This window comes from Phyllobates terribilis, unplaced genomic scaffold (genome assembly GCF_046119375.1).
Source record: "Phyllobates terribilis strain yellow unplaced genomic scaffold, ASM4611937v1 Scaffold_60__1_contigs__length_8166268, whole genome shotgun sequence".
In the NCBI taxonomy this organism is placed as follows: domain Eukaryota; kingdom Metazoa; phylum Chordata; class Amphibia; order Anura; family Dendrobatidae; genus Phyllobates; species Phyllobates terribilis.
Genome location: NW_027362820.1, coordinates 4,071,570 through 4,093,533, shown reverse-complemented (window position 1 = coordinate 4,093,533; position 21,964 = coordinate 4,071,570). Strand labels below are relative to the sequence as shown.

The 21,964-nt window shown below is 47.4% G+C and overlaps 1 protein-coding gene across 3 annotated transcripts in view; it reads left to right on the top strand.

Annotated features, from left to right (window-relative positions):
• LOC141192327 (uncharacterized) overlaps nucleotides 1-21,964 on the top strand; it is an 85,686-nt gene that overhangs the window by 57,249 nt on the left and 6,473 nt on the right. For all 3 annotated transcript variants that reach the window (XM_073661826.1, XM_073661825.1, XM_073661827.1), the window contains exon 2: nucleotides 21,716-21,865. In XM_073661826.1, the coding sequence (XP_073517927.1) occupies nucleotides 21,788-21,865 (78 nt within the window). In that variant the 5' untranslated portion in view covers nucleotides 21,716-21,787. The remainder of the gene's footprint in view (nucleotides 1-21,715; nucleotides 21,866-21,964) is intronic.

The window sequence follows — 21,964 nt, the reverse complement described above, 5'->3', positions numbered from 1 at the left end:
GTATCAAATAGTTATTTTCCCCACTGTATATACCATGTGTCGTATCTGGTCCTATTTAATGTATCAGTGTATTTTCTTTATATATAAATACACTGCTCAAAAAAATAAAGGGAACACTTAAAGAACAGAATATAACTCTAAGTAAATCAAACTTCTGTGAAATCAAACTGTCCACTTAGGAAGCAACACCGATTGACAATCAATTTCACATGCTGTTGTGCAAATGGAATAGACAATAGATGGAAATTATTGCCAATTATCAAGACACCCTCAATAAAGGAGTGGTTCTGCAGGTGGGGACCACAGACCACATCTCAGTACCAGTGCTTTTTGGCTGATGTTTTGGTCACTTTTGAATGTTGGTTGTGCTTTCACACTCGTGGTAGCATGAGATGGACTCTGCAACCCACAGAAGTTGCTCAGGTGGTGCAGCTTATCCAGGATGGCACCTCAATGCGAGCTGTGGCAAGAAGGTTTGCTGTGTCTGTCAGAGTAGTGTCCAGTGGCTGGAGGCGCTACCAGGAGACGTGGAGGGGGCCGTAGGAGGGCAACAACCCAGCAGCAGGACCGCTACCTCCGCCTTTGTGCAAGGAGGAACAGGAGTAGCATTGCCAGAGCCCTGCAAAATGACCTCCAGCAGGCCACAAATGTGCATGTGTCTGCACAAACTGTTAGAAACCGACTCCATGAGGGTAGTATGAGGGCCCGACGTCCACAGATGGGGGTTGTGCTCACAGCCCAACACCGTGCAGGACACTTGGCTTTTGCCACAGAACACCAGGATTGGCAAAGTCGCCACTGGCGCCCTGTGCTCTTCACAGATGAAAGCAGGTTCACACTGAGCACATGTGACAGACGTGACAGAGTCTGGAGACGCCGTGAAGAGCGATCTGCTGCCTGCAACATCCTTCAGCAAGACCGTTTTGGCAGTGGGTCAGTAATGGTGTGGGGTGGCATTTCTTTGGAGGGCCATACAGCCCTCCATGTGCTCGCCAGAGGTAGCCTGACTGCCATTAGGTACCGAGATGAGATCCTCAGACTCCTTGTGAGACCATATGCTGGTGCGGTTGGCCCTGGGTTCCTTCTTATGCTGGACAATGCCAGACCTCATGTGGCTGGAGTGTGTCAGCAGTTCCTGCAAGATGAAGGCATTGAAGCTATGGACTGGCCTGCCCGTTCCCCAGACCTGAATCCGATTGAGCACATCTGGGACATCATGTCTTGCTCCATCTACCAACGTCACATTGCACCACAGACTGTCCAGGACTTGGCGGATGCTTTAGTCCAGGTCTGGGAGGAGATCCAACAGGAGACCATCCGCAACCTCATCAGGAGCATGCCCAGGTGTTGTAGGGAGGTCATACAGACATGTGGAGGCCACACACAATACTGAGCCTCATTTTGACTTGTTTTAAGGACATTACATCAAAGTTGGATCAGCCTGTAATGTGTTTTTCCACTTTAATTTTGGGGGTGACTCCAAATCCAGGCCTCCATTGGTTAATAAATTTGATTTCCATTGATTTTTTGTGTTATTTTGTTGTCAGCACATTCAACTTTGTACAGAACAAAGTATTCAATGAGAATATTTCATTCATTCAGATCTAGGATGTGTTATTTGAGTGTTCCCTTTATTTTTTTGAGCAGTGTATAAACGTAACTCAAAGCAAGCCGGGGCAAAATCTCCTCAATTCCATAGATGTCAAACCAGAGCCATCAATCATAGACCACATATCTTGTCAAATTTAGAGATAGCATCTCTTTTTAGGTATATGCCTTTTTCCAAATTTACTAGGCAGTTAACTTTATCAATAAATTCTGATATCATAGGCTCCTGGTCTGCTATCCATTTTTTGGCTATCTATTTTCTTGCCATATAGAACATACGTGCCGCCGCAGTTTTCAACATATCCCAGTATACATACTAATGGTGAAAGCTCTGCATCAATTGAATAAACCTTGTTAATCATTGCTACAACACTCTTCCAAAAGGACACCAGGTTAGGACAGTTCCACTTCATATGAAGCATATGTGCTATGTTAGTTTTACATCTAGGACAGTGGGGACTGGAACGTAATCCTATGTTAAATAAAAATTGAGGTGTCCTGTATACTTGGTGTATCACATATATATGGGACAGTCTATGGGATTCACTTAAAGACAGTTGTGGAACTCTTTCCAGTATATCTGACCAGCGATTTTCCCCTACAGATCCCATTACACTCTCACATTTCTCTTTTGATTGCATCAGTTTGTCAATATAATGTCTAGGAGAGTGTTATAAAGTAACTAGATGGTGACCCGATTCTAATGCATCGGGTATTCTAGAATATGTATGCGGCCGACCGGGCGCAATCAGCAATGCGGTGTTAAAATTTGGCACCTATGTCGCAGATTGGTCACGGCCGGCGGTCGCGACCAATCAACAGAGCGGGGTTTAAATTTGGCGCCAATAATGCTGATTGGTTGCGGCCGGCGGTCGCGACCAATCAGCAGAGCGTTGTTTAAATTTGGCACCAAAATTGCTGATTGGTCGGGGCTGGCAGCCGCGACCAATCAGCAGAGCGTTGGTTAAATTTGGCGCCAATGTGGCTGATTGGTCGCGTCTGGCGTCCGCGACCAATCAGCAGAGCGCTGTTTAAATTTGGCACCAATCTCGCTGATTGGTCGCGGCTGGAGTCCGCGACCAATCAGTACAGCAGTGTTTAAATGTGGCGCCAAAATCGCTGATTGGTCGCGGGCAGCGTCCGCGACCAATCAGCAGAGCGTTGTTTAAAGTTGGCATCAATCTCGCTGATCGGTCGCTGCTGGCTACCGCGACCAATCAGCAGAGCGGGGTTTAAATTTGGCGCCAATGCTGCTCATTGGTCGCGGCCGGCCACCGCAACCAATCAGCAGAGCGTTGTTTAAATTTGCCGCCCATCTCGCTGATTGGTCACGGCCGGCCACCGCGACCAATCAGCACAGCGGCGTTTAAATTTGCCACCCATCTCGCTGATTGGTCGCGGTGGCCGGCCGTGACCAATCAGCACAGCGGCGTTTAAATTTGCCACCCATCTCGCTGATTGGTCGCGGTGGCCGGCCGTGACCAATCAGCAGAGCGGCGTTTAAATTTGCCGCCCATCTCGCTGATTGGTCGCGGCCGGCCACCGCGACCAATCAGCGTCGTATTAGTGTGGGGCCGGGAGCGGCGCTGCTTGTGCGGCTCCGTATTAGCGAGGACCGGGGAGCGGCGCTGCGTGTGAGGCTCCTTCTGCTGCGAGAAGCCAGGAGATGAGCGGCTGCTCGCAGCAGAAGCATCCCGACCGGCGGCGCCGCTTCCCGGTCCTCCGTTCACACTTGCTGTCGGGAGATCAGCGGGCCAAGCCGCTGATCTCCCGACGTTAGTCGCATGGAGTCCAGCGGCGCCGGTCGGGGTAGTTGTGCTGCTAGCGGCGCTCATCTCCCCGCTGCATCGCCGCTGACCTCCGTCCGCCAGATGAGCCGCTGGACAGACAGACAGACAGACAGACGGGATAAGACGATTATATATATAGACTAGATGGTGGCCCGATTCTAACGCATCGGGTATTCTAGAATATGTATGCGGGCGCAATTAGCAAAGCGGTGTTTAAATTTGGTGGCAATATCGGAGATTGGTCGCGGGCGGCGGCGGCGACCAATCAGCGAACCATGTTAGTGAGAACTGGAGAGCGTGTTTAAATTTGGCACCAAAATCGCTGATTAGTCGCGACCAATCAGCAGAGCGGTTTTTAAATTTGGTTCCAATACTGCTGATTGGTCGCGACCGCCGACCGCGACCAATCAGCAGAGCGATGAAGAGCGTTGTTTAAATTTGGCGCCAAAATCGCTGATTGGTCGCGGCCGCCGCCCCCGACCAATCAGCAAAGAGGTGTTTAAATTTGGTGACAATACTGCTGATTGGTCGCCGGCCGCGACCAATCAGCAGAGCGTTGTTAAAATTTGGCGCCAAAATCGCTGATTGGTCGCGGCCGGAGGCCTCAACCAATCAGCAGAGCGGTGTTTAAATTTGGCGCCAATCTCGCTGATCGTTCGCGGCTGGCGACAGCGACCAATCAGCAGAGCGTTGTTTAAATTTGGCACAAAAAACGAAGATTGGTCGCGGCCGGTGGTTGCGACCAATCAGCAGAGTGAGGTTTAAATTTGGCGCCAATACTGCTGACTGGTCACGGCCGACAACCGCGATCAATCAGCAGAGCGGTGTTTAACTTTAGCGCCAAGATCACTGATTGGTCGCGTGCGGAGAGCGCGACCAATCAGCGAATCGTATTGGTGAGGAGCGGGGAGCGGAATCGTATTAGTGAGGACCGGGGAGCGCCGCTGCCTGTGCGGGAGCTTCCGCTGCGATAACCCGGGACATGAGTGGGCGCTCGGAGCAGAAGTATCCCGACCCGCAGCGCCGCTCCCCGGTCCTCCCTTCACACCCTAGCCGCTGATGTCCCCACAGTATCCGCATGATGTTACAAAGGTCCGGACATTTGTGTTAAAAATCGCTGATCGCGGCCGATATTTAAATTTGGCGCCCAAATCGGTGATTGGTCGCGGGCAGCGCCAGCGACCAATCAGCGATTTTTAACACAAATGTCCGGACCTTTGTAACACCATGCGGATACTGTGGGGACATCAGCGGCTAGGGTGTGAAGGGAGGACCGGGGAGCGGCGCTGCGGGTTGGGATAATTCTGCTCCGAGCGCCCGCTCATGTCCCGGGTTCTGGGAGCGGAAGTACCTGCACAGGCAGCGCCGCTGACATCCATGCGGCTAAGGCGTGAAGGGAAGACCGGGGAGCGGCGCTGACATCCAATTGGTCGCGGCCGGTATTTAAATGTGCCGCTCAAATCGTTGATCTTGCGGCCAAAGTGAAACACTACTGTGCTGATTGGTCGCGGACGCTGCCCACGACCAATCACCGATTTGGGCACCAAATTTAAATATCGGTCGCGACCAATCACCGATCTTGGCTCCACATTTAAACACCGCTGTGCTGATTGGTCGCGGCCGATATTTAAATGTGGCGCCCAAATCGGTGATTGGTCGCGGGCGGCGTCGCCGACCAATCAGCACAGCGGTGTTGAAGTTTTGCGCTAAGATCAGTGATTGGTCTGGTCCGAAGACCGTGACCAATCATCGAATCGTCTTGGTGAGGACCGGGGAGCGGCGCTGCCTGTGCGGCTACTTACGCTGCGAGAACCCGGGACATAGCGGGCGCTCGCAGCAGAAGTATCCCGACCCGCAGCACCGCTCCCCGGTCCTCCCTTCCGCATGGAGGTCAGCTGCTACCGGCCGGGAGATGAGCGCCTCGCGCCGCTCATCTCCCAGCTGCATCTCCGTCCCGCAGATGGGTCCGGCGGTCGGGTTCCTTCTGCTGTTGCCGGCCGGGAGATGAGTGCCTCGCGGCGCTCATCTCCCGGCTGCATCGCCGCTCAGCTCCGTCCCGCAGTTGAGCCGCTAACGGCCGCCATCTTTTTCCAGAAATCCCGCGGCGCTGATTGGCCGCTGCCGGACCAATGAGCGACGCGGGATTTCCTGGACAGACATACAGACACACAGACAGACACACGGGATAAGACGATTATATATATATAGATGAGATCAGTCCACGAGAACTGTGTAGATTAGCTATTCTCTGTATTATTGAGTTTCGGAGTACCCCCCTTCCCCTTCCAGAACAATGCCTTCTGCCCGATATGCGTTCCTAAATTGTAAATATTTATAGAATTCAGAGTGAGGTAACCCATATTCGTTTTGCAGCTGATGATTGTTCCTGGGTAGAAATATGTGGAGGAAAAAGAGAGTGCTACCTAAGCTTAGTAAGTAGAGACTAAAAACTTTAAAAGAATAAAAAATCTTTTATGCTCACCTGAGCAAGTTGTGCTGATAGGCACAACTCTATTTGAGGAATTTGCCTGTTATTGAGGTTCTCAGACCACGGTTTTCAGCTCTTCCATAGACTGTGGTGGTATATTTGTCCTACCCGACAGACAGCTACAATGTGAACAAGTTGAGACAAATGAATTCTGGAGGCGCTTCCAAGGAAGAAAGAGTGACCAAAAAATTGTTGAGTCTTCCAAATATGGTGCAATCACAAGGAGGATATTCCACAAGGGATTAATACTCGTGGGTTTATTAAAAAATCATAAAACCATGAATACACATAAGGGACATGGATACACAAAAAAGGGGAGGGAGAAGGGGGTCTTAAAAAGGATTATACAATGCGTTTCCGCTCATAGAGCCTTGATACACACCTGATGAAGGCTCTATGAGCAGAAATGCATTGTGTGATCTTTTTTTTATCCATTGTGGAATATCCTCCATTTGATTGCACCATATTTGGAAGACTCAACAATTTTTTTGGTTACTCTTTCTTCCACGGGAGCGCCTCCAGAATCCATTTGTCTCATTTTGCAGCTGTGAGAATTCCTTAATCATATCACGTATCAGCACTTGATTAAGTCTGTTTAAACCCTTGGAGCTCCAGGAGCCAAATCCCACCAGGTATAGATTTGGAAGCCATGGAGTGTTCCATAATGAAGTAAATTGTGAAACACCTTCTATTCCTTGTAATTTTTCCACCGTCCCCCAAAGTTTGTAACATAACAGCATAGTCGGTATTTTGCCTCCAAGTGTCCCAAACGTATGCACCTCCAATACCTCATAGAGTTCATCTGACTGGAAATAATGCTGTAGCAATATACTCCGAGATCCCCCTCCCCCAGGGTCGTCCCATCCCCGAATATGTTGAAGCTGAGATGCCACATAATATACCCATGGGTTAGGAACCGCAAGCCATCCCATTGTTTTGTTTCTTTGCAATGTTTCCAGTTTAATTCTCGGAGCCTGTTTGCCCCATATTAATTTTCTAAACTCCTTCCTAAACTCCTGACTGACTTTAAAGAAAAATCTCAGATTTATCCATATTGGGGAGTTGTGTAGAACATACAGCAATTGTGGCATCCAGATCATTTTGACCAGATTAGGACGGCCCACAACCGACAACGGTAACTTAGAGCAGGCACCTAGTTTACCTCTAAATTTAATTAAGACTGGGTCAGGATTCAACATCTCATAATCATTTATTTTTGCCGATCTATTGATGCCTAAATATTTAAACTCCGATACCACTTGTAAACCCAAATTAATGTAGTTGGAAGCATTCTCATCTATATTATCCAATGGAAGTATTACTGATTTGCTCCAGTTTATCTTCAGACCAGAGTATTTTCCAAATGTTTCTATCGTTTCTATTGCTGTAGGAAGGGACTCAGAAGTTATAGCCAACTATTCCTGGATGCTCCCTGATAACTGGTGCCAGAGGTTCAATGGCCAGTGCAAAGAGCAGAGGGGACAACGGGCACCCTTGTCGCGTACCTCTACTCAGTCCAAAGGCCGGGGAGAGGCGTCCATTTACCCGTATTTTAGCCATCGGCCTACCATACAGCAATTTAACCCATGAAATAAAACTTGGTCCTATACCAAACTTTTCCAACACAGGTGACTTGTGCGGTATCTCACCTTTCTCTTCCCTTTTATAACCCTCTTTACAGTATTTCCACTTAGTCGGCTTGACCGCTAGTATTTGCAGAACCAGACAAGAAATTATAGAAACAAAAACCCCACAAACACATTTAAACAAGTCAACATTAATCCATCCATGCAATCTGCATGAAGAAAGGCACCAGTCCATCCTGTAGCCGTATATAAGGCAAACAATAAACCTAAAATGAACAGGGTTAAACACTTCCTGGGGGCCTGCAATATTCGGATATACAACCCCTGGCAAAAATTATGGAATCACCGGGCTCGGAGGATGTTCATTCAGTTGTTTAATGTTGTTAAAAAAAAAAGCAGATCACAGACATAGCACAAAACTAAAGTCATTTCAAATGGCAACTTTAGGGCTTTAAGAAACACTAAAAGAAATCAAGATTAAAAGTGTGGTACTCAGTAAGGGTAATTTTTTGCAGACCAAGCAGAGGGAAAAAATTATGGAATCACCCTGTAAATTTTCATTACCAAAACTAACACCTGCATCAAATTAGATCTGCTCGTTAGTCTGCATCTAAAAAGAAGTGATCACACCTTGGAGAGCTGTTGCACCAAGTGGACTGACATGAATCCTGGCTCCAACATGAGAGATGTCAATTGAAACAAAGGAGAGGGCTATCAAACTCTTAAAAGAAGGTAAATCATCACGCAATGTTGCAAAAGATGTTGGTTGTTCACAGTCAGCTGGGTCTAAAATCTGGACCAAATACAAACAACATGGGAAGGTGGTTAAAGGCAAACATGCTGGTAGACTAAGGAAGACATCAAAGCATCAAGACTGGAAACTTAAAGCAATATGTCTCCAAAACAGGAAATGCACAACAAAACAAATGAGGAACGAATGGGAGGAAACTGGAGTCAGTCTGTGACCGAACTGTAAGAAACCGCCTAAAGGAAATGGGATTTACATGCAGAAAAGCTAAACATGAGACATCATTAACACCTAAACAGAAAAAAACAAGCAATCGTGGACTGTGGATGACTGGATGAAAGTCATATTCAGTGATGAATCGCAAATCTGCATTGGGCAAGGTGATGATGTTGGAACTTTTATTTGGTGCCGTTCCAATGAGATTTATAAAGATGACTGCATGAAGAGAGCATGCAAATTTCCGCAGTCATTGATGATATGGGGCTGCATGTAAGGTAAAGGCACTGGGGAGATGGCTGTCATTACATCTTCAATAAATGCCCAAGTTTACATTGATATTTTGGACAGTGTTCTTATTCCATCAATTGAAATGATATTTGAGGATGATGACATAATATTTTTCAAGATGATAATGCATCCTGCCGTAGAGCAAAAACTGTGAAAACATTCCTTGAAAGAAGACACATAAGGTCAATGTCATGGCCTGCAAATAGTCCGGATCTCAATCCAATTGAAAATCTTTGGTGGAAGTTGAAGAAAATGGTCCATGACCAGGCTCCAACCTGCAAAGCTGATCTGGCAACAGCAATCAGAGAAAGTTGGAGGCAGATTGATGAAGAGTACTGTTTGTCACTCATTAAGTCCATGCCTCAGAGACTGCAAGCTGTTATTAAAGCCAGAGGTGGTGCAACAAAATACTAGTGATGTATTGGAGTGTTCTTTTGTGTGTTTGTTTTTCATGATTCCATAATTTTTTCCCTCTGCTTCGTCTGAAAAAAATTACCCTACTGACTACCACATTTTGAATTTTGATTTCTTTTAGTGTTTCTAAAGCCCTAAAGTTGCCATTTGAAAAGACTTTACTTTGGGACCATGTCTGTGATCTGCTTTTTATCAACAACATCAAACAACTGAATGAACATCCTCCGAGCCCGGTGATTCCATTATTTTTGCCAGGGGTTGTAGCTCAGGATAGTTGTGTCCACTGGGCCGTGGGCTAGGGAGTAAAGGATATGACCCCAATATTCAATCGGGAAACTCCGATGGTATACAGTGCCTACAAGTAGTATTCAACCCCCTGCAGATTTAGCTGGTTGACACATGCGGAATTAACTTGGCATTGTGACATTTGTACTGTAGATCAGCCTGGAAGTGGGAAATGCACTGCAGCAACTTTTTTTTAGTTTTTTTTTTAAAACGTTAAAAGTTAATTCAGAGTGTCATTTATTATTCAACCCCTCAAACCGCAAGAATTCTGTTTTGTCCCCCTAAAGTATTAAGAAGTAGTTCAGGCACCAAGAATAATGAGCTTCACATGTGTGGATTAAAGATCTCTTTTGCCAGCCTTTTCTGACTATTTAAGACCCTCCCCAAACTTGTGAACAGCACTCAGACATGGTCAACATGGGAAAGACAAAGGAGCATTCCAAGGCCATCAGAGACAAGATCGTGGAGGGTCACAAGGCTGGCAAGGGGTACAAAACCCTTTCCAAGGAGTTGGGCCTACCTGTCTCCACTGTTGGGAGCATCATCCGTAAGTGGAAGGCTTATGGTACTACTGTTAGCCTTCCACGGCCTGGTCAGCCTTTGAAAGTGTCCTCCCGTGCCGAGGCCAGGCTTGTCCGAAGAGTCAAGGCTAACCCAAGGACAACAAGGAAGGAGCTCCGGGAAGATCTCATGGCAGTGGGGACATTGGTTTCAGTCAATACCATAAGTAACGTACTCCACCGCAATGGTCTCCGTTCCAGACGAGCCCGTAAGGTACCTTTACTTTCAAAGCGTCATGTCAAGGCTCGTCTACAGTTTGCTCATGATCACTTGGAGGACTCTGAGACAGACTGGTTCAAGGTTCTATGGTCTGATGAGACCAAGATCGAGATCTTTGGTGCCAACCACACACGTGACGTTTGGAGACTGGATGGCACTGCATACGACCCCAAGAATACCATCCCTACAGTCAAGCATGGGGGTGGCAGCATCATGCTGTGGGGCTGTTTCTCTGCCAAGGGGCCTGGACATCTGGTCCGCATCGATGGGAAGATGGATAGCACGGCCTACCTGGAGATTTTGGCCAAGAACCTCCGCTCCTCCATCAAGGATCTTAAGATGGGTCGTAATTTCATCTTCCAACAAGACAACGACCCAAAGCACACAGCCAAGAAAACCAAGGCCTGGTTCAAGAGGGAAAAAGTCAAGGTGTTGGAGTGGCCTAGTCAGTCTCCTGACCTTAACCCAATTGAAAACTTGTGGAAGGAGCTCAAGAATAAAGTCCACATGAGACACCCAAAGAACCTAGATAACTTGGAGAAGATCTGCATGGAGGAGTGGGCCAAGATAACTCCACAGACCTGTGCCGGCCTGATCAGGTCTTATAAAAGATGATTATTAGCTGTAATTGCAAACAAGGGTTATTCCACAAAATATTAAACATAGGGGTTGTATAATAATTGACCCACACTTTTATGTTTAAAATTTAATAAAATTCAACTGAGCAACATAACTTTTTGGTTTGTAAGATTTATGCTTCTGTTCATAAAACCTACTCTCGTTTGCAGTTTGAAGGCTCTAACTTATTTGCATCTTATCAAACCAGCTAAATCTGCAGGGGGTTGAATATTACTTGTAGGCACTGTATATCTTTAATTATCCAGGTTCAAAGTTACTGATTTTGACGGATCCTCTGCTCATTCAGATCAGTCCAAAGGAGTGCGTCTTTCGGATGTTCAAAAAAGAAAGTGGCTCCCAGAGCCGCCACTCTAAGTTTCGCAGGGTAAATCATGGAGTATGAGGTTTGCAGACTTCGTTTTACATCAAGTAACTGCGCCCTACGTTTTGAAACTTCAATGGTGTAATCCGGAAAAAAAAAAAATTCTTTGGCCATTAATAGAAATGTCCCCTTTATCACAGGGAGTCTTAAGGATGGCATCTCTGTCTTTGCAGTGCAGCAGCTTTATTAATACTGGACGTGAAGGGGTCCCTGGTGGCAGTGGCTGGGTTGGCACCCTTTCCACAGCAAAGAGGGCAGACAGGCAATCAGTTACAAACAAAAACGTAACCATGTCTCAAAGCACTCATTCGGATTATTGCTCTGTTATTTCAGGGACCCCAATCACTCTTATATTATTTCGCCTGAGTCTGTTTTCCAAATCATTTGTTTTAGCTAATAGGGCCATGATTTGTTATTCATGTCTCTGGCTGTCCAGTATTTGAGGCTGCTTATGTGACGCCCGGGTGGAGGAGAGAGATGGTTAATAGCAATACGTCTGATTCGGTTGGACTAGGGGACGCCTCTCCTTCCCCTCCCCGCTCGCTAGCCCACCCTGAGAGTTGGGGTACTCAGAAGCCGGGCCACTGTGCAGGGTGGATGTAGTCGCGTCCTAGGCCCGGTCCGTGCCCAGGGTTGTCACATTAAAAAGTTAAGGGCTAGGAGGGACGGTGACAGTGTTTCGAGTGGTGTGAAAGACTACGCCACCTGTGGTTTTTGGTGATCCTCCACCAGCGCTGCGTTCAGTCCCCTGAGGCGGGATGTAGTGGCAGCAGCAGATGGTACTACTCCCCACAGGCGGAGCAGGGCCTCAGGGCAGAGGAAACAGGAGGATGGGAATTGTAGTGGGAGATGTGGTGTGGTGTCGTGCGGTGCCGTGTTACAATAAGAAACCGGAGGCCATAGGGGTAGTCTTCCAAGCTTTACTCACGGTAGAATGCACAGCTGCAAGGCTTCTCCCTGCTCCTCACGGCGCACTGCGGCCACCAGGACCAGGGGTCGACAACCTCCGAGTAGTTCAGGTGCTTTGGTCAGGACCCCGCACCAGAGTGTTCCTAGACTTTTCCCACTAGGTCCTCTCCTATCCATGTGTGGTACTTGTACTAAGGCCGGGTCTCCCTCTGGACTATGCACAGAACAAGGGTATGCGTGGCTACTCCGCTCCTTCCGTTACCCGGTGGGATCCACTGAGCCTCCGGGCTTCTCCGACTAAGACTTAAAGTGACAGAGTCAGATATCGGGGGCTGGCACCCCTTTTGCAGCAGGAATCCCTCTGACTAGGCCAGAATAGTGAGGACAGGTGGCGTATACCGCTCCGCTGCATCCCCCTGGGATCCTTTTGCCTGCGGAGCTTGTCTCCTCTGCTCCCCTCCAGGCCTTCTTGGGTAGGGACCTTGACCGGGTAGAGACAACCGTTAACTCTGACCCGCTCCTCGTCTCAAGGCAAGAGTACGAGGATCGTGTCCCCATCGGCTGCAGGTTCACACAGAAAGCCACATTCAGTGATGAAGATCAGAGTCAAAGACCTTAAGCCCAAGATGGCTGTTTATTAAATATGAATTTTTGTTGTGTAACCTAAATGTGCGTCCTCCACCCTCACCCACTACCAGGTTCCCCCTATCTTTTGGTTCCCCCCATCTCCACTTATCCCGGGTGTGGCAGCACCCTGGTGCATATGAGCCCCCCCCCCTCGGGTGGGAGAGGTGTAGTGTTGGATGCAGAGGTGGGGTCCTGACAGTTACACCATCCTTACCTCGAAGGAGAGCTACCACACCTCATTAAAGAGATGCAGTACCCCTGTGGTGACCGAACCCTCAGGGGCGCCACGCTTATCCTCCAGATCACTGATTTTGCCCTCTGCTGCTGTAGTGCGTTCATTAACCCTTTGTATCACTTGCCTCATAAAAGAAAGATCCTCTTTAATCTCTCCCATCTGACTGCTAAGTGAGGCTAAAGCAGATCCATACTGTGTTACAGCTATAAACACATCCTTTAACGTGGGCTCCTTAATGTGCTGATCTGTATTAGGCTATGTGCCCACGTTGCGGAACTGAAGCATATTTTTTTACGCTTCTCCCTGGCGGGAAAATCGCATGCGGATTTTACATGCGGTTTTCCCGCCAGGTAGAAGCGTTTGTGAGGCGTCTTTGCAGCGTATTTGCATGCATTTCCGCATGCGGGTTATCAAGCACTTCTCCAAGTGATTTAAGCAGCACTTGGAAAAGTGCTTGACAACTTGTTCACACTATATAAATCCATGCAACCGGCATGGATTTATATAGTGTGACCAAGTAATAGTTAAAAAAAAAAGAATCAGAATGGTAAAAAATAAAAAAATAAAGTTTATACTCACCTTCTGATGCATTCTCTGCCCCGTCCGGAGTCTTGAGCTGCTCACGCTGTTGTATGCAGGACCTGCGGTGACGTCATTGAGTCATGTGATGGGTCACATGACTCATGACGTGGCAGGTCCTTCACACAGCAGCGCGACGGCGGGAAAACATCAGAAGATAAGTATAAACTTTATTTTATTCTTTTTTTTACAGGTTCTTTGGTACCCAGGTCTGGAGGAGAGTCTCCTCTCCTCCAGACTTGGGTACCATCCGCACATTGATTCCGCATGCGGAAACGCAAAATTAATGAACATGCTGCGGATTTTTGACCGCAGCATATACGCTGCGGAAAAATCCGCAGCATGGGCATTGACATTGCGGAATGCCATTGGGGACCATGGGGTGCGGATATACATGCGTTTTACAAGCGTTTACGCTGCGGAAATTCCGCAGCATATACGCTTGTAATACGCAACGTGGGCACGCAGCCTTATGGTGGGAAGCTGTGATTTCTGGCTGAGGTTGCGGGGCTCAGGGACTTTCAGAGTCATTATTAGCAGTGTTCTTGAATTCCTCTGAGAGCACAGAGAAATGATTAGACACCGCCATGATATGTACATTACAGACCAAAAGTTTGGACACACCTCATTTAAAAATTTTACTGTATTTTCATGACTTTGAAAATTGTACTTTCACACTGAAGGCATCAAAACTATGAATTAACACATGTGGAATTATATACTTAACAAAAAAGTGTGAAACAACTGAAAATATGTCTTATATTCTAGGTTCTTCAAAGTAGCCACCTTTTGCTTTGATGACTGCTTTGCACACTCTTGGCATTCTCTTGATGAGCTTCAAGAGGTAGTCACCGGAAATGGTCTTCCAACAATCTTGAAGAAGTTCCCAGAGATGCTTAGCACTTGTTGGCCCTTTTGCCTTCACTCTGCCAAACCATCTCGATGGGGTTCAGGTCTGGTGACTAGGTCATCTGGCGTAGCACCCATATATGTGCCTCATTGCCAGTTCAGGCTCCTGTGCTTGCAGCTTTAACGAAGCCAGCCTGCCTCAGTGCTGTGCCTGCAGCCACTGACTTCCTGTACTGGTGCCTGTTGCAGAGGAGTATGTGCCATCTTGGATGCCTCTATTCCCTCCTGCTGCTGCTCCCCTTCGTCTCGCTGCTGCTCCTCCGGCCATGATCGCGCCTCCTATGCACATCGGTCAGTGCTAGGACGTGTATAGAAGGGCTAATACCACTTCTTATGTAGTTAGGGGCCCAGTGGATCCTCCATTAGGATGCTTATCCCAGGAGCACTCCTAGCACACTTCCACTCACATGTCCGGCCAGGCCATGCACCCTACAGGGTGATGTCTTTATCTCAGCCAGGAGGCCTACTTAACCAGTACAGAACTTTGCCCAAGGGCAGCAGAAGGCCTGGAGACTTAATTATAGGGATAAAACTTTGCTAAGGTGAGCAGCAGGATGAGGCACATGGCTCAGGCCAGGAGGCCTACTTAAACACTACAGTACAGAACATTGCCTTGGGGGGGTGTGACAAAGTCACTGGCAGAATACTGGAGGGGAGATATGTTTTACTGAGACTATTTGCTTCAGTGATGCGAATCATGGAAGTTTCTCCTGCACATTAGGTGCAGAGAGGGTTAATAGCCAGGTTTACAAGGGCATGCTTTACAGGTGGATGGCTTGGAGGGACGCCATCCACCCTATCTCCACTTCAGGGCGTGGTTTGGGCTATAAAGAGCCAGCCTATTGACTCAGGAGATGGTCATATCTGGAGGCCAGCTCCAAAGAGAGGAGCTTGTGTTTGTTTGTGCTAACCTGAAGCGTGTGGTTTTTGCTAATCCTGAGTGGCCGTTGCTAGGACTTTGCTGGACACTTTCTTATTTTGTTTTGCCATTAGGCCAGATGAGCTGTGTTTATTTTCATGAACTCTACATTGTTTTATGCTGCTTCATAAACCAACTGAAAATTTAAAGAGACAGTATTCCTTTTCTACCTCCATGTGCAGCCGAGTGAGCAGATCTACCACTGGTGGTGTTAGAAGTGCGGGCAGCATTCCCAGCAAACACGTGTGACTGCTACAAGCGAGTGAGTGTCCTGGGTGAAGGCGGAAGTGAGCCAGGAGGCGGAGTCAGACAGCATGGAGGACCTGCTTCAGCGCCCTGTGAAGGCCCAACAGCAGCAACAGATGGCCCAACAGCAACAACTGGAACATCAGGAGATGAGTAAGCTACTGATGCAACAGATCTTACAACAGCAGCAGCAACAGCTGCAAGATCATACGGACAGCAGCAGCAGCAACAAGACCAGTTCCGACAACAGTAGCATCAGCAAGACCAGTACCGACAGCAGCATCAGATTGAGTTGCTCACAGAGGCGGTTTGTGGGAGGCCGGCAGCCCCTCCCCCAAGTCCAGGTGATGACTTGTACGTCCGGAAAGCAGTAAGACGAGCCATGCAAAAGATGACCCCAGGTGATGATGTGGAGGCATTTTTGACAGGTAGCAGAGCAAGAGAGGCTGCCGCCGAAGCAGTGGGCGGAGGTGCTAGCTCCCTATCTAACTGGCGAGTCGCAAAAGGCTTATTATGACCTGGCATTACAGGATGCACAGGAGTATGCTAAATTTAAAAACGGAAATTTTGGCACGTGTTGGAGTGACTGTCAGTTTGAGCCCAAAGGGTCCACCACTGGGCGTATTGTGGTGACAAACCCCCTCGCTCCCAGATGTTTGACTTACTAAATCTTGAAAAAAAGTGGTTGCAGCCGGACTCCTCAACTCTACCCCAGATGGTCGAATGAGTTGTTTTAGACAGATTTATACACTGGCTTCCATGGCCGGTGCACACCTGGTTTGTCCAGGGGGACCCCCAAAATGCAGACGACCTAGTTGGACTAGTAGAAAGGTACCAGGTGGTCGAGAGGTCCCTAAGGAAGTCGGGTGTGGTCGCATCCCCATACTGGAGTACCCAGAAAGAGCCCGAATTCTCAAAAGAGGGGTAGTAGAGCCACAACTGGGGGGAGTTCGAGATCCTAAGGGGTCGATGAGGGATTGCCAAAAGTCGCTGGTAAAAACTTGACCTGTTAGAGATGATACGGTCCCGGACACATAGCTGCCCGTTGTCTTATGTCCTCCGAGCAGATGGATTGCAGCCTGCGCAGGCGCTGTTCATATTATGCCTAGCCAGCTTGCAGTGTGGACTGACGGCTCGGTGAGGGGCCATAGGCATGTCCCGTAACAATCAATGGGATACTGGTAACGGGACTCTTGGACTCAGGGAGTTTGGTGACTCTGATAATGGCCACACTCCCCGACAGGTTGATACCCGGGAAAAACGTGGGTGTCCGCTGTATTCACGGGGATGCTAAAGACTGCAAGTTGCCAGAGTGACTATTAAACTAACTGCGGCGCTGAGTCCCATTAGGTGGAAGTAGTTAAGGACCTGCTACACCCAGTGATAATAGGGCGGGACTTTAGCCTGTTCTGGGAATTATGACAGAAAGCAGGTGTACCACGTGACTCAGGAAGCAGCCGATCCCACTATGTTGAATTCCCAATGCAGACTGAGACGGTCCCACATTGAAAAATGCATTTGATAATGTGTCTGTGGTAAATGGGGTTGCTCAAGAGCCGGGGGCTGAAACCAGGTTCCCATATTTCACACTAAATGAGGAACTACTTTATCGGGTCACTAAACCAAAAGGGGAAGTGGTAGAGCAGTTGCTGGTGCTGTGTCCCTATAGACGTAGAGTGTTAGACCTGGCCCATTCTTATATTTTATGTGGACATCTGGAAGTAGAGAAAACCCAAGAGTGGGTCTTGCAGAGGTTCTACTGGTCTGGATGTCACAGGGAAAGTTAATTACTGCCAGTCCTGCCCCACCTGTCAGCTAACTGCTCCCGTGTCCCACTTCCGAAGCCCTCTAGTGCCATTTCCTATTATAGAGGTCCCATTTGACTGGATTGCAATGGACCTTGTCGGGCCCCTGGTCAAGTATGCCAGGGGGCACCAATACATCATGGTAGTGTTGGACTATGCAACTCGGTATGCAGAGGCGGTACCATTGAGAAACTCCTCTGCTGCGAGTATCGCCAGAGAGCTTGTGCATATTTTCTCCCGGACGGGCTTTCCAAAGGAGATCTTGACGGACCAGGGAACCCCGTTTATGTCAAAAGTGATGAGGGAGTTGTGTACGGCTCTCCAAATTACACAGCTCAGAACCTCCATGTACCATCTGCAGGCGGACAGCCTCGTGGAAAGATTTAACAAGACCCTGAAGTCCATGTTGAAGAAGGTGATGGAAAAGGATGGCAGAGACTGGAATTGTCTTACTCCCCTACCCGCTGTTCTCAGTTAGCGAAGTTCCCCAGGCGTCTACAGGATTCTCCCCCTTCAAGCTGCTATATGGTCGGCTCCTCACGGACTTCTGGATATTGCAAAGGAAACTTGGGGAGCCAAGGTGACACCCCACAGGAGCGTCATCGAGCATGTGGCCCAAATGCAGGACCGGATAGAGAAGGTGATGCCAATTGTGAGGGAGAGCCTCCTTCAATCCCAAGAGGTTCAAGCTCGGGTCTACAACTGGGCGGCGAGGCTGAGACAGTTTAGCTTGGGTGTTGGTGTTAATACCCACTGTGGAAAGTAAATTCCTGGCCAGGTGGCAAGGTCCATACGAGGATGTCGAAAAGTTGAGTAATGTCAACTACAAGGTACACCAACCAGGAAGAAGAAAGCCATACCAGGTATATTACATTATCCTGCTCGAACCCTGGCAGGACAGGGAACTGGTGGAACCTATGTGCTTGGAGAACCATCTTGAAGCCAAGGCCAAGGATGTCGCAGTAGCAGAGATCCTGTCACTGGCCCAGAAGCAACACTGCAGAGAGTTGCTTCAGCGAAACGGAGACCTGTTTTCGGAGTTGCCAGTGTGCATGCCGGTTGTGGAACATGATATCCAGACGGAACCGCATGTACAGGTGAACCAGAGGCCGTATCTAATCCACGAGGCCCGCCGCAAGGTAATCTCCAAGGAGGTGCGGAGAATGTTGAACCTGGGTGTCGAGGAGTCAAAGAGCAGCTGGTCCAGCCCCATTGTGCTTGTGCCAAAGCCGGACGGAGAGTGGCGGTTCTGTAATGATTACAGAAGGCTAAATGAAGTGTCTGAATTTGACATGTACCCGATGCCCCGGGTAGACAAACTTATTGAAAGGCTAGGGCCAGCCAGGTACATCACCACCCTGGACCTAACAAAAGGGTTCTGGCAAATCCTCCTGTCTCCAAGTTTGAAGGAGAAGACTTCCTTCTCTACACCAGACAGGTGTTTTCAGTACACCCAGATGCAAGGAGCCCCGGCTACCTTCCAGAGGACCATGGATCGGATCCTAGCCTCGCACAGGAAGTACGTCGCCGCTTATCTAGACTACATCGTGATCTTCAGTCCAGATTGGGAAGTCACCTACAGAAAGTCCAGGCGGTTCTGAATGCGCTGAGGAAGGCCGGCTTTACCATTAACCTGTAGAAGTGTGCTATGGTGAAAGAAGAGGTGAAGTACTTGGGCGATATTGTCGGAAGGGGCGAAATAAAGCCGCAAGTAAAGAAGGTGGAAGCAATCCAGAATGGACCACAACTGGCCTCCAAAAAACAGGTTTGACCCTTTCTAGAACTGGTGGAGTACGATCGGCGGTTTATCCCAAATTTCTCCATCATAGCCGCACCACTGACCGACCTATTGAAAGATACAAAGATGGAAATGGCCAATTGGTCTTTTGAGGCAGAGATGGCTTTCCAGGAATTGAAGCTTGCCCTGTGTAAGCAGCCGGTTTTGATTGCCCCTGATTTCAATAAGGAGTTCATAGTCCAGACGGATGCCTCAGAAGTTGGGGTAGGAGCCGTGTTGTCTCAAGAAATAGAACACAGGATGTTCCTCCCCTTTTATCTAAGCAGAAAACTCTCGACTTGTGAGAAAAACTATGCTATTGTGGAAAAGGAGTGCGTGTCCATAAAGTGGGCAGTTGACACTCTGAGACACTACCTGTTAGGTCAGACGTTTAGGTTAGTTTCAGACCATGCACCCCTGAGATGGATGGGGAAGAATGCCCGGGTGACTAGGTGGTTTTTAGCACTCCAGGACTTTAGTTTCTCGGTTGAACATAGGCCCGGGAAGCTACATAGGAATGCTGATGCCCTGTCCAGACTTCCATGTTTAGTAAGTGAAGGTGACAAAACCCCTGGCTTGGGGCAGAGCGGGGGGAGATATGTGACAAAGTCACTCGCAGAATACTGGAGGGGAGATATGTTTCACTGAGACTATTGGCTACAGTGATGTGAAATATGGAAGTTTCTCCTGCTCATTAGGTGCAGAGAGGGTAAATAGCCAGGTTTACAAGGGCATGTTTTTCATGTGGATGGCTAAGTGCTGGGCGGGACGCCATCCACCTTATTTCCACTCCAGGGCATGGTTTGGGCTATAAAGAGCCAGCCTATCGACTCAAGAGGTGGTCAGTATCTGAAGGCCAGAGAGAGGAGTTTGGGTTTGTTTCTGCTAACCTCAACCGTGTGGTTTTTGCTAATCCTGAGTGGCCGGTCCAAGTACTTTGCTGGACACTATCTTATTTTGTTTTGCCGTTATGCCAGATGAGCTGTGTTTACTTTCATGAACTCTACATTTGGTTTATGCTGCTTAATTAACCAACTTAAAATTTAAAGAGACAGTATTTCTTTTCTACCTCCATGTGCAGCCAAGTGAGCAGATCTACCACAGTGGTCATTCATAAAGTGTTGTGCCTACTATCTGATGTATATAATTCTCATCAAGTTCTTGTTAAGTAAAGAAAAGATTATTTTTGGAATTTAGTCTCCCTCATTCATCTTCATACCATCTGGTCCAGGGCTGCCAAGTAATACAGTAGCATTCGATCTGCAGAGTTGGGAGATATGATATATATAATACTTTTTTTTTTCCCCTTTTCAGCTGTTTGAGGAACCTGTGATTTCTATCTATGCCATTGTGTATAGGATAATAGAGTATAATAAAGTTGTTATGGACATGATTTACCTAACATTGTGCAGGGAGTCTGTTTTCCCTATAGTGACGGATATTTCTTGTTGCTAAAACTGATATTATTGTTCACGTTAAACCTTTCTTTAAACTTTTTGAAACAACTTTCATTAGTGCAATCCTACAACATACCGGGGTCTGATTGCTCAGGTGATGCACTGTACTACTGTAGTGCCGTGTATCATCACTGCCTGTCAGTGTAATACTAACAACCCCATACAGCCAGACTCTGTCAAACCTTCTTAGATGCCATGTTTGCACTTAACAGCAGCAAGTGGGTAAACTGCCAGGGTTTTTGTTGCAACTGCACCTTTGCCATCCCTGCGGTGTACATCTATGTTCTGGTGCTGAAAAGAGTTAATTTTCTGTTATTTAAAAAATAATAAAATGTCTTCTGCTTTTTGCATGTTTTTTTTCTTTTTACAAGAATTGTTTGTCAAATTTTCTTTTGAAACATTTCAATTTCTGCTTTTTTTCTGGTGTTTTGTCTTGTAATATAGGAAAGCCTAAGGCCAGAACTAAACTCAATAAAACACTCTACATGGAGACTTTGGTATCAAATAATTTCTGTCCACGGTGTTTGTGCAAACATAAAAGCTTTTATAAAAGCCTCAAACATCTGTGTGTAAATCAGACATGAGATCTTACGTGATAGAAGATTACAGTCCGGGGAAGACGGGAAACATTCATATAGACAGCCGGTGGTGATGTAGTCAGTGACGGACTGTGGCCAAATATGTTTCTAGTGCTGTAGTAGAAGATGAAGATGTCATCCTCATCATGAAGTAGTTATTTCTTATGTCACGTGTAATGAATATCTCCTGCAGTATTGCTAATGTTGATTCCAGTATCTGTAAATTAGACAAGAATTAGCAATAAGTGAGATGAGTCTGAGAAATGTGTTCAGCTACAGACTCAGAGGAAGAAACTGCTTGTTGTCTGTGGCCTAAAATGTATATGTTTTATTAGTAGGTGTAAAGAAGGAAACTAAATACTGTAAAATAATAAATCTCCTTATATGTTTCCCCTTATTGTCTCCAGTAATTGTATTATTACACAGGATTTTTATGATGTTACATCGGCTCATCTTCTTCTCATTCAGGTCTCTACAATATCGGATGCTCTAAGTGGACATCTACTATAGAAGAGAATTTTTCTGAATTACCCATCAAAGATGGAAATGGACAGAGACAAGATGGCGGAGAGGATATTACACCTCACCCTAGAGATCCTCTTCCGTCTTACTGGAGAGGTGAGAGATTCTGATGACGTCACATTACATCATTCTTATCTATGGGAATAACAGATGAACAGAACTGGAGAGGTGAGGACTCTGGAAATGTCTCGAGGG